General features: G+C 43.9%; 1 protein-coding gene across 4 annotated transcripts in view; it reads left to right on the top strand.

Moving 5' to 3' along the window:
- The first annotated feature begins 1,027 nt into the window (after window positions 1–1,027).
- The window catches only part of CDK13 (cyclin dependent kinase 13), a 122,890-nt gene continuing 112,624 nt past the window's right edge, over window positions 1,028–11,293 (top strand). For all 4 annotated transcript variants that reach the window (XM_032305813.1, XM_032305811.1, XM_032305812.1 and 1 more), the window contains exon 1: window positions 1,028–2,447. In XM_032305813.1, the coding sequence (XP_032161704.1) occupies window positions 1,234–2,447 (1,214 nt within the window). In that variant the 5' untranslated portion in view covers window positions 1,028–1,233. The remainder of the gene's footprint in view (window positions 2,448–11,293) is intronic.

Below are 11,293 nucleotides of genomic sequence, written 5' to 3'. Positions count from 1 at the left end.
GGCGTACACGAACCCTCCCTCTCCTTTCTTTAACCCTGCTTCACACGTAGTCCCCCCCTCACCGGAAGTGGAGCCGTTTCTACATTACGCCACTTCCGGTCCGCGCGCCCGTCTCTGGCGGGAGCGAGCACGCTGGTGCGCGGCAACTTTGTTCCCGCCTCCTTTGCCCCAACACCACTCACCTTCGGCTTTCTCGGAGCGTGACGTGCGTGCGCGCCCCCGGCCCTGCGTCAGGGCCGAGGGGAAAGGCCGAAAGAGCGAGGCGAGAAGGAGGGGTTGTGGAGGTTAGGGCCCAACCAGCAAGTCCCGTCGCCCTCCCTCCTCCTAGACGAGGATCGGAGAGGGAAGGGGAGGAGCGAGCCGGGGCCGGCCGCGCACACCAGGAGCCTCCTCGTGGAGGGGGGGGGAGCGGAGGAAAGGGGAGCTCCGCCACCTCTGTTCGCGGCGGCGGCGAAGGAAGAAGAAAGTCAGGGCCCGTACCCACCGCCACAGGCTCAGAAACTTCCCCCTCCCCGCCCCTATCTCCCCGGAAACAGCCCCCCGCCCAGCCCCGCACACTCGCTGCCCCAACCGTGAGCCGCAGCCCGGTCGCCCCCGCCTCGCCCCGCCCCGCCGCCCGTCCCTGCGGGCGGCAGAGTGCGCGAGGCCCTAGGCCGGGAGTTGTTGTCAGGCCCAGGCCACTTCCGAGGCACCCGCCGTGTGTCGCCGCCACCACAGGAGGACGACGTCGACGCGGAGGAGGCGGCGGCGGCGGAGGCGTGTTGTTGTCTCGCCCACTCCCCTCCCCTGAACTCGCACCCAACGTCAGGGCGCGATGGAGTGAAGCGGGGACGAAGGTGGTACTTCCGCGTTGCGCTGCCCGAGCCGAGAGCGCGGCCGAGGCCGCTCCCCCACCCCCGGGGGCACTTGGAGGACTCCGGACTCCCCCGCAGGTCAGCGCCCGGCGCATCTGGTGTTTTCGCTGCCGAGGATAGGACGACGAGCACGATCGCGAGCTCTGCCCCCCGGATTCCTGCTTCTCTCGGGCCCGGAGGCCGCTGCATACCCGACTGTGACCTGGAACCCAGGGACCCGAGTCCTGACCCGGATTATCGTGGCGTGTCTTCTGGCCGGCCCTGGCGCTCGGTGTCCCTCCGCCGCCGCCGCAGTTCCCGTTTCCGGCGGGGGAGATGGCCAGGATCTGACCCGGGAGGAGGCCGCACCCGCGCCGCGCTCTGCGGCGGGCTCTAGGCGATGCCGAGCAGCTCGGACACGGCGCTGGGGGGAGGCGGGGGCCTGAGCTGGGCGGAGAAGAAGTTGGAGGAACGCCGCAAGCGGAGGCGATTCCTGTCCCCTCAGCAGCCGCCGCTGCTGTTGCCGCTCCTGCAGCCGCAGCTCCTGCAACCGCCGCCGCCCCCGCCGCCTCTGCTCTTCCTGGCTGCTCCCGGCACGGCCGCCGCCGCAGCCGCCGCCGCCGCGGCCTCCTCCTCTTGCTTCAGCCCGGGCCCCCCTCTGGAGGTCAAGCGGCTGGCGAGAGGCAAGAGGCGCGCAGGAGGGCGGCAGAAGCGGCGCCGCGGGCCCCGCGCCGGGCAGGAGGCGGAGAAGCGTCGGGTCTTCTCGCTGCCCCAGCCGCAGCAGGACGGCGGTGGCGGTGCTAGTAGCGGCGGGGGTGTGACCCCGCTGGTGGAATACGAGGATGTGAGCTCCCAGTCCGAGCAGGGGCTGCTGCTGGGGGGGGCCAGCGCGGCAACGGCGGCGACGGCTGCCGGGGGAACGGGGGGCAGCGGCGGGAGTCCGGCCTCCTCCTCCGGCACCCAGCGGCGCGGGGAGGGGTCGGAGCGCAGGCCCCGCCGGGACCGCCGCAGCAGCAGCGGCCGCAGCAAGGAGCGCCACCGCGAGCACCGGCGGCGGGATGGGCAGCGCGGCGGCAGCGACGCCTCCAAGTCCCGCAGCCGCCACAGCCACAGCGGCGAGGAGCGGGCCGAGGCTGCCAAGAGCGGCAGCAGCAGCAGCAGCGGCGGCCGCCGGAAAAGCGCCTCGGCCACGTCTAGCAGCAGCAGCAGCCGCAAAGATCGAGACCTGAAGGCCCACCGGAGCCGGACTAAGTCGTCCAAGGAGCCGCCTTCGGCCTACAAGGAGCCGCCCAAGGCCTACCGGGAGGACAAGAGCGAGCCCAAGGCCTACAGGCGGCGGCAGCGGTCCCTGAGCCCGCTGGGAGGCCGGGACGACAGCCCGGTGTCCCACAGGGCCTCGCAGAGCCTGAGGAGCCGCAAGTCCCCCAGCCCGGCAGGAGGTGGCAGCAGCCCGTACTCTCGGCGGCTGCCGCGCTCCCCGAGCCCCTACAGCCGCCGCCGCTCCCCCAGCTACAGCCGCCACAGCTCCTACGAGCGGGGCGGCGACGTGTCCCCCAGCCCGTACAGCAGCAGCAGCTGGCGCCGCTCCCGGAGCCCCTACAGCCCCGTGATCAGGTGAGTCCGCCCCCCCGCGGCGTTCGTTCTGTGCGGCGCCGACCTGTTCCCCGGGAGGCTGGCGAAGTGGTGACTGGCCTCTTCCGAGCCGCCCCAGTCGGCCACCGGCGCTGGAAAACCCAGCTTCAGGCCGGGTGCAAGTAGGGAGAAGCGTTTTCGCGCGCCCAGGGCACCTTTTAGGGGGGTGGAGGGACAAAGCAACAGGTCCAGCGGAGCTGTTCTCGCTCTGCCGGGGAACGTGTCCAAGAAAGAGTTCCCAGAGTTTTAAATTTGTTGCATTAACATATTAACGGGGTTTCTCTCAACTGCTCTTTGCATTTCCAGCATTTTCTTTGGGAAAACCTAGAGGTGGTTTAATTTGTCATGATTTTGAAAGCTCTCTGAAGAGGTTCCATCTTTGGAGATTTAGGGACGGACCCACATATTGTGGAGGAGACTCGGAACCACTTGCTGATGTCAGAGTTAGATGTGGATTGCATATGTTGCAGCTGATGCATACAGCGGTGGAAAAAGCAGCTTTTCTCTAGAGTTTCTTCTTTTAATAGGTGAAAAAAGCTTATGTGGAAACTTACAGTTCTAAATTCTTAAGATAAGGAAGATGCTCATTTTGTGATATTCTTGTGTGGAATGGTTTTTTAAGTGTTAAAAGAAGAGAAAATGACAAGATTGTGGTTTCGCTGTTGGTTTGTGATGACACCCAGTTGCTAATAACGTATAATTAATTGGTGTAACCAAGTGAATGGTCTTGTTCGCCGTTACAGTATTACACTGTTTACTATTATATTAAATTGCTATTTACATTTACTTTAAAGTTAGCTATATTTTTAAATATTACGATCATTGTTCAGAAATCTTTTTAAAAGGTATAATTTAACCTAGCGAAATTGGAGTAAATCTTTTATGTAGTTGTTATACCTTGTTACATAATTCTGTTCTTCAGGAAGAGTATGAGCATTGATCTATGCATACCTGTTCAGCAAAATTAATTAAAAATAACTTTTGAATATTTTGGAGGTTCTATTTCTTGAGCTGTCTGGAAATTCTTATAGTTTAGTGTATTATAGTTTAGAATATTAAAAAAATGACTTTTCGCTGGTTGTGTTTTTCCTATTGGTCTTAGTTTTCAGTAATGCCAGGTGGATGCAAGTACTTCTGAGTCGACATTATGTTGAATCTCTTTGAAGTGTCAGCCTAGTAAATATTTGTCAAGATGGGATGCAAGTAGAGATCTATCTGGTTGTGAGTTTGTCCTTAAATGAAAGCAGCTGTACAAATCTCTTCATTCTTACAATGTTCAGTACACTTAAAATGCTAATAGATGCTTTAAGGAAAGGTCTATCAACACTGATAACTCAGTTCACCAAATTTAGCCTTTATATCTTTATATCACTCCTTGCATTTTACTTTTAGTTAAAATATTTTAGATTTGCCAGAGGTTTGCATTTTTTTATTGTTTGTTTGTTTGTTTTTGCAATTAACATTGTTTTTGAAAACTGATTAGGTTAAGTCTCAGGACTTTAGATAGCAATTTTGAGTGTTTGATGCCATTTTAAGAAATTGGGTTTGTGTTTATTTGAATTTTTAGTTGCTGGATGCTTCAGCAAGGTCCTGCCCTTAATAGTCGTAGGTATTTTATATATATCGTGTAGTAGTGTCATGTATGATTAGTATTATTTGTATTTAGCAAATATTTACTCGGCACATCCATATGCTAGTTAATGTTTCAGGGCCTGGAATAGATTAATGAAGGAAGCTGAGGTCCTTGCCTTCATGAAGATTGCATTCTAGAGGACCATTCATTGCTGAATCTTTTCATGGTTTTTATACTTACCACTGATATTTCTAAAGGATTGGATTTGGACAAAGCTTTAGAGTATCTTGGCCAACATTCCAGACAGCTGTCCCATTTGGTGTGTGCCTAAATACATCTAGACATAGAAAGACATTACTTTGAGACAGCCTCTTCCATTAGATTTGGGACTTGAGAGTTCTAGACTGGACTGCTTTGCCCCAGTATCTTAGCAAGACCCTCCCTTAGAGACTCAGTTTCCTAAACTGTAACAGGGAAATACTTGTGGCGGTTTTTTGGGATGATTTCAAGGATTAAGTGAAAATTTATGTTTTGTAAAGTATAGAAATACTATAGATTATTATGGAAATGTAATGTGGTTGAGTTATTATTGAATAGTTTGAATTATTAGAACCCTTCGCATTGAAACTGAAATCTCCTTCTGTATAACTTTCTATCCATTGCTTCAAGTTTAACCAGAGCAAACTCGACTGTATGCTACTACTTTTTAAAAATGTAAGACACTTGCCAGTCTTCTGAGTCTTTCCTTCTTTGGTCCAAAAACTTCATTTGTCATGAGATATGGTTTTCAGATTTTTCACATTACATCTGTTTATCAGCTGTCCTGCTTAAAATTTAGGGCCCAGAATTTACACCTAACATAGCTGATTGGAAAAGTTAAAAAATTTTAAATACAGGAAGTGTGTTATTGCTGTTTAGGAACAGTTAATTGAACTCATTTGTCCAGTTTAGTGCAAAAAGTTTTACTTTAAGAATTTAGCAATGACGGGGCGCCTGGGTGGCTCAGTGGGTTAAAGCCTCTGCCTTCAGCTCAAGTCATGATCCCAGGGTTCTGGGATCGAGCGCAGCATCGGGCTATTTGCTCAGCGGGGAGCCTGCTTCCTCCTCTCACTCTCTGCCTGCCTCTCACCTACTTGTGATTTCTGTCTGTCAAATAAATAAATAAAATCTTAAAAAAAGAAAAAAAAAAAAGAAAAGACTTATAAAAAAAAAAAAGAATTTAGCAATGTCTTAAGTGGCTTGTGTTATTTAATGAATAGTCTGCTGGATTTTGAGCTCTGAAGGCAGCTATCCTGTCTTAACCCACCATTGTATTCCTAGTGTTCAGCATAGTATTTGGCAGAAATCATTGCTTAATAATTGTTGAATGGGTAAATGAAGGGATGATGGAGTTTACTGAGCATATGAAATTTTGTGGGCCTGGATTGTATAAGTGTTTAATAGAGACCATGTGTTATGCTATGAGAAAGAGCAGTATGATCTTTTACCAGCCCACGTGGACCTTATATATTAAAGACTTGTCAGCATAGATATTTTAAGGAGATGCATGCACATTGAAAATAGTATTCAAACCATAGTATGAAGATTTTTCTTGGTCTTATTTAGTTCCTGTCATGTGAGAGTGTAGTAGAGCTGTTTTTGAAGGGAGGGAATGGTACTGACATTTGGGTCTTACCGTGTGCCAGGCATTGATAAATACTTAACAACATACATTCACCTCCTACATTTCTATTGATAGATGGGGAAACTGAAGCTCCAAAAAATAGAAGTGATTTATTCCGAAGTCAGCTTGGATTCAAACCCTGGGCTGACTGAAGTGACATGTGCTTTTTTTTTTTTTAAAAAAAGATTTTATTTTATTCATTTTACAGAGAGAGTGAAATCATAGGTAGGCAGACAGGCAGGCAGAGAGAGAGAGAGAGGTGGGGGAAGCAGGCTCCCTGCTGAGCGGAGAACCCCATGTGGGGCTCAATCCCAGGACCCTGAGATCCTGACCTGAGCAGAAAGCAGTCCAACCCATTGAGCCACTCAGGTGCCCCTGAAGTGATGTGATCTTGATACTAGATATTGATACTGTCATGGCATTCAAGGGAGCTGACCCCTTCAAATAGTGATCTGTTTTGCTAAAATTCATCTCCTGTTTGGGTATTTATGTATCAATTTCTTTTACATGACCGTTTTTTGCAGCATTTTCAGAATTATAAAAAATAAATTCTTCTAGAGATTCTTTTGGCTCATTAACTTGTAGCTTTTGAGTATGAGTCTAAAAACATGTCCTTGAAGACTTTAATTATATTTAGTTATTGACAGTTTTTTTTTGTTTTGTTTTTGCAGTGGGATATCTTGATCTGAAGTCACTCTAGTCAGATCAGTTACAAACAGGACACTAAATTGTTATATATACTGTTAATTGGTTCTGTTTATGAACTTACGGAGATTCTGTGAGATTCTTTTCCACTGAGAAGCCGCAGAAGCCTCCGTTATGGAGTAGTATTAGTGACCCTGGGAGTCTAAAGATGGGTGGACCGGTAGGTGTAAGTGAGTGAAGTTACTAGTATTTACTTGTGTATGGTACGGGGTACCTCTGTCATGGTTTATTTAATGTAATTGTCCTAAAAACTGCGTTCAGAAATATACAAAATGAGGACATTTCAGAATAAGGAAAAAAGGTCCTGTTAACTCATAAAATGCTGCTGATTTGGTTTGTACTTAATAGAACTAAATCATGAGTATCCTTAGGTGAATGTTATGCTTAAAATGTTTTTTAAAAATGTCAGATATATAGGATACTAGAATAAATGCAGAAACACTCAGAAGGAACGGAAATTTAGGTGAAGTCTTAAGTCTCCAAATCTGTAATCACTTATTTCATTCTCAAGATGGCCTTGTGTTTTGTTCCTTCTCTGACCAAACTTTACCCAACATTTACATCTGCACAGTCTTTATCATTTATTTGTTCTAACACTAATGTTTATCCCGTTTCCATTTTCAGCAACTCAGTTTAGGCCTTTGTTTTTAATCAGACTACCTGTTACTGTTCTTTTCTTTGCTGTTCTTCCATTCCTTTCTTCCCAATTCATTCTTTTAAAGGAGAATTTTCTTAAGTTCTTGGTCACATTGCGTCACTTCCACAGTCCAGACTTTCCAATGCGTTGTCAGGTAATGCCTTTTATGAACTGGTCCCATTCTATCAGATTTCTATTTTTAGAGGCACTTTTCTCTGTAGTTTTACTCTTGCTGTTCTTTTACCTTGAAATGCCCTTTTCCCCCTCTTCTCTGCTTCAGGCTTTGCATTCAAAACCCAGCTCCAATTCAACCATCTCGAGATCTTGCTCCATTCATGTAGAAAAAGTTCATTCTTATATTCCTATGGCACTTTGCTTTATCTTTGTTATAGAGCTTTAAAAAATTCTATTTAATATTCTCATTATTTGGCTGGCTACATTTGTATTTTCTCTACTAGACTGTAAGCTCCTGGAGGACAAATTTTAATGTGTGTTTATTAGTGTTTGAATCAGTTTAAATAGCATTTTTCTGCACAGATTAATGCAAGCCAACTTTGCACAGATTGAAGTTGTATCTCTGAACTTACTTGCTATTTCACATATACTTTAGGATAGGTGAAGTGATTGGTAAGGAGAGAATTTAAGAACCTTCTCTTTCCAGCTGCTGCTTTACTGGAATGAGTTGAGGATGCTAGGAGTCACTTCTAGTGTGAATAGAATAAATTCAGACCTAGTGTTTGTATTTGCATTCTGCTGTACTAATCAAGATAAGTGATATGTTTTCTTTGTGCAGATTTTCTGAACAAACTGTATGCCAAGCTTTATTTCCTCTCTGAAAAATTATAGCTATTTCTCAAAAATCAGTTGAAAATTAATATTCATATTTTAGATAATTTTGATCTCTTATTCTCTGCTTTTTCTATGAATAGCACTTAAATTTTTATTGTTGTTTTTGTTTTTGCTTGGCTTTGTTTTACAGGTAGATATTTGTAAACTTTAAAGTGGATGTTAGAAGCAAAAGTATGAGGCTAGAGTCAGAAGTATTACTTGTTTGTAGTGATTTTTTTTGTGCCTTGAATTTCCACACATCTAAATTGTGAGAGAATCTAGTTTTCTTAGTATATTTTGGAAACAAAATAAATGTAAATTAGAGGATTAAAAACTACAATTTATTTTATTCATTTTTTTAGTTTTTATTTAAATTCCAGTTAGTTAACATACACTGTAATATTGTTTCAGGTGTACAGGATAGTGATTCAACGGTTCCCTGCAACACCAGGTGCTCATCACAAGGGCACTCTAATCTGCATCCCCTATTTAATCCATCCCCTGACCCCCCCCCCCCCCACCTCTTGTAACCATGTTTGTTCTCTGTAAAGAGTCTGTTTCTTGATTGCCCCCGCTTTCTCTTTTTCTCCCTTTGCTGGTTTAAAAACTGGGATTTATAAAATGGAAATGAAAAAGGTAGTGAGAGGAACTGAAAACTGAAAGTAGTTAATGGGCTGCAGTCTCCCCACTTTTCTGTTTCTGCGTTTTCACTTGCATGGGGCACTTTCAATGAGATATTTTATTGACTCTCCAAACTTATCTAACATTAAATTAATTATTTCACCTTTCTTGGAGTCATTTCTTTTTCTGATACTGCTCTGCATTATTTTTCACCTGTTCACAAAGATACTACAGGCTCAAGGTGGAAGTTTTCAGTTAGTACAGAAGAGTGAGAGATTAAAAGTCGTACTGAATCCAACCACCTGAGATGATCATCTTTGAGGTTTTAATAACATTCTTCCTAGATTTTCCTCTGCATGTATGATTTGGGACAAAAAATTTTATGTAAATCTTAGGAATTACAGGAACATATTACAATGCTACTTTATATGCCATGCTCTGTACTATGTTCTTGTTGGCGTCTGGTATTTTGTAGTATGCATGTGCTGTAACTTGTTTGGCCAAGTTCATTTTGTTAGACTCCTAGTTTTTTACTTTCAAAATTTTTGAGATGTGTATGTATCTATTGCAAATAGTTGGTGTGCACATTTGTTCCCTTATCTCCTTATATGTTGGATTTCTTGGAGGTAAAATTGTTGGGTCAAAAATGGTATACACATTTGTAATTTTGATACTGTGTCATGTTGCCCTTCAGAAGGCTTTTACCAGTTTTTGTTTCCCAACAATGTGCCAGTGCTTATTTCCTCAGTATTATCATCACTTAAGAGTTGTCAGGTACGCAATTTTTCCATTTGCATTTATTTAATTAGACTGAATTTATTTTAATTTGTTTATTGAATGTTTTAATTTCTTGATTCATTTCTGTTACTAATTTATAAGAGCTTTCTGTATGTTAGAGATATTAACTGTCTTTGTGGCATAACAAGTATCTTTCATGAATTTGTCTTTTGTTCTTTAACATTGTTTATGTAATGTTTTGGTTTCTTTTGTTTTTAAAGTTTTTTTTTTTTTTACATTTATTTACCTGAGAAGGGGAGAGATGGCACAAAGTGAGAGGAAGAAGCAGACTCCCTGCTGAGCAGGGAGCCTGATGCAGGGCTCAGTTGCAGGACCCTCAGATTATAACCTGAACCAAAAGCAGATGCTTAACTGACTGAGCCACCCAGGCACCTCAAAGTGTTTTGTTTTAAGAACTTTTGACTTGGGGGGTACCTTAGTGGCTCCGTTGTTAAGCATCTGCTCAGGTCATGATGCCAGTGTCCTGGGATCAAGACCCGTAATGGGCTCCCTGCTTAGCATCAGCGGGGAGCCTCCTTCTCCCTCTCCAGCTTTCCCATACTTGTGTTCCCTCTCTTGCTATCTTTCTCTGTTGTAAGTAAATAAGTCTTAAAAAAAAAAAAAAAAGAACTGTTGACATATGTCTATGTTCATGTCTCTTAAGTTACAGTAGTTGTACAAGTTTCTGTATGTATAAAGTCATGCTCTATTTTGGGAGAGCAGCTGATCACAATTTGCTTCATAAATCAAGGTGTGGAAATGGTTGCATATGGATTGATTTAGACTATGGTTACCAGTACAGACAAAAAAGAAACAAATACAACTAAAAAGAAGAAACACAACTTGAAAGATTTTTCAGTGACGAGAATCCACATTTGTATTTCAAGATAATGTAGTTTAAAAAAAGAAAAAAACTTGATGTAAATTCCTCCTTTTCCTCTGGCTTAATGAATATCATTTATTCAGTATAAAATCTTTATATGTTCCACGTGTTAAGAATAAATGTACATTAAATCTTGTTAAAAAAAAAAGTTACAGTAGTTGCTCCCACACACTCAGTGCCAAAACTTTAGTAATACTTAACCTCTTCTTCACCAGTTCTTGTGAATTGCTTGTTGTGTTTGTCCTTTTGTAGTGGTCTTTATCTATTCTTACTTGGTTTGAAACCCCTTTATGTTTTTATTGTTGGATCTGATTACTTTGGGTTTTTCCCTCTTCGAGCCTCTCCTGTTTTCTGCATTCATATTAATCTTAAAATGCCATTTTGAGTCCTTCATTTTTCTGTGAAACATACTTACAGAATCAAATTCTTGAACTGGGCACTTATCTGAGACAGACCCAAACTTCCCTTGTTTCTCAGTAAATATGCTGATCACAGTACAAACTGGACTCCTTACTATTTTAAAAACATGGAATTACAGGTTCCCTACACTTTAGTTTATGCCCTTCCCTTAACAGGCTAATCCTACTTGGCCATTCTTCCAGCCATAGTTGAGGTGTCATCTTCATTAATTTCATCCAGAAGTGATTTCTCATATTCAGCCTTGCATTAATTTGAGTTGGTTGCCTCCCCTCCGATATTGGACATGTTTCATCTGTTCATTAAATCAATTTTATTAAGGTATAATTTATCGATTTTACATATACATTTAAATGGCTTTTGACAAATAGGTGTACTTGTGTAACCACCACCATAGTCAGGATAAAAAACATTTAATTACCCCAAAAAGTTTCCTGTGGCCCCTTCGTAGTTTGTCCCCTACTCTACCTGTGGTCCTTGGCAACTGCTACTCTGCTTTCTGTCACATTAGTGTATGTGTGTGTGTGTGTGTGTGTGTGTACACACAAATATATATAATAACAAATCTACAAATTTGTTTGTAAAAGATCAAAATAAAAATAACAAAATAAAAAAATATATATATTTGTATATATAATAACAAATTTACTTTTCTTAAACTTCATATCAGTAGAACTATATTGTATGTAATTTTTGGTGTGTGCTTTCCACTTAGAGTCATCAA

This window comes from Mustela erminea, chromosome 11 (genome assembly GCF_009829155.1).
Source record: "Mustela erminea isolate mMusErm1 chromosome 11, mMusErm1.Pri, whole genome shotgun sequence".
Taxonomy (NCBI): domain Eukaryota; kingdom Metazoa; phylum Chordata; class Mammalia; order Carnivora; family Mustelidae; genus Mustela; species Mustela erminea.
This window is presented reverse-complemented; position numbering and strand designations above follow the sequence as displayed.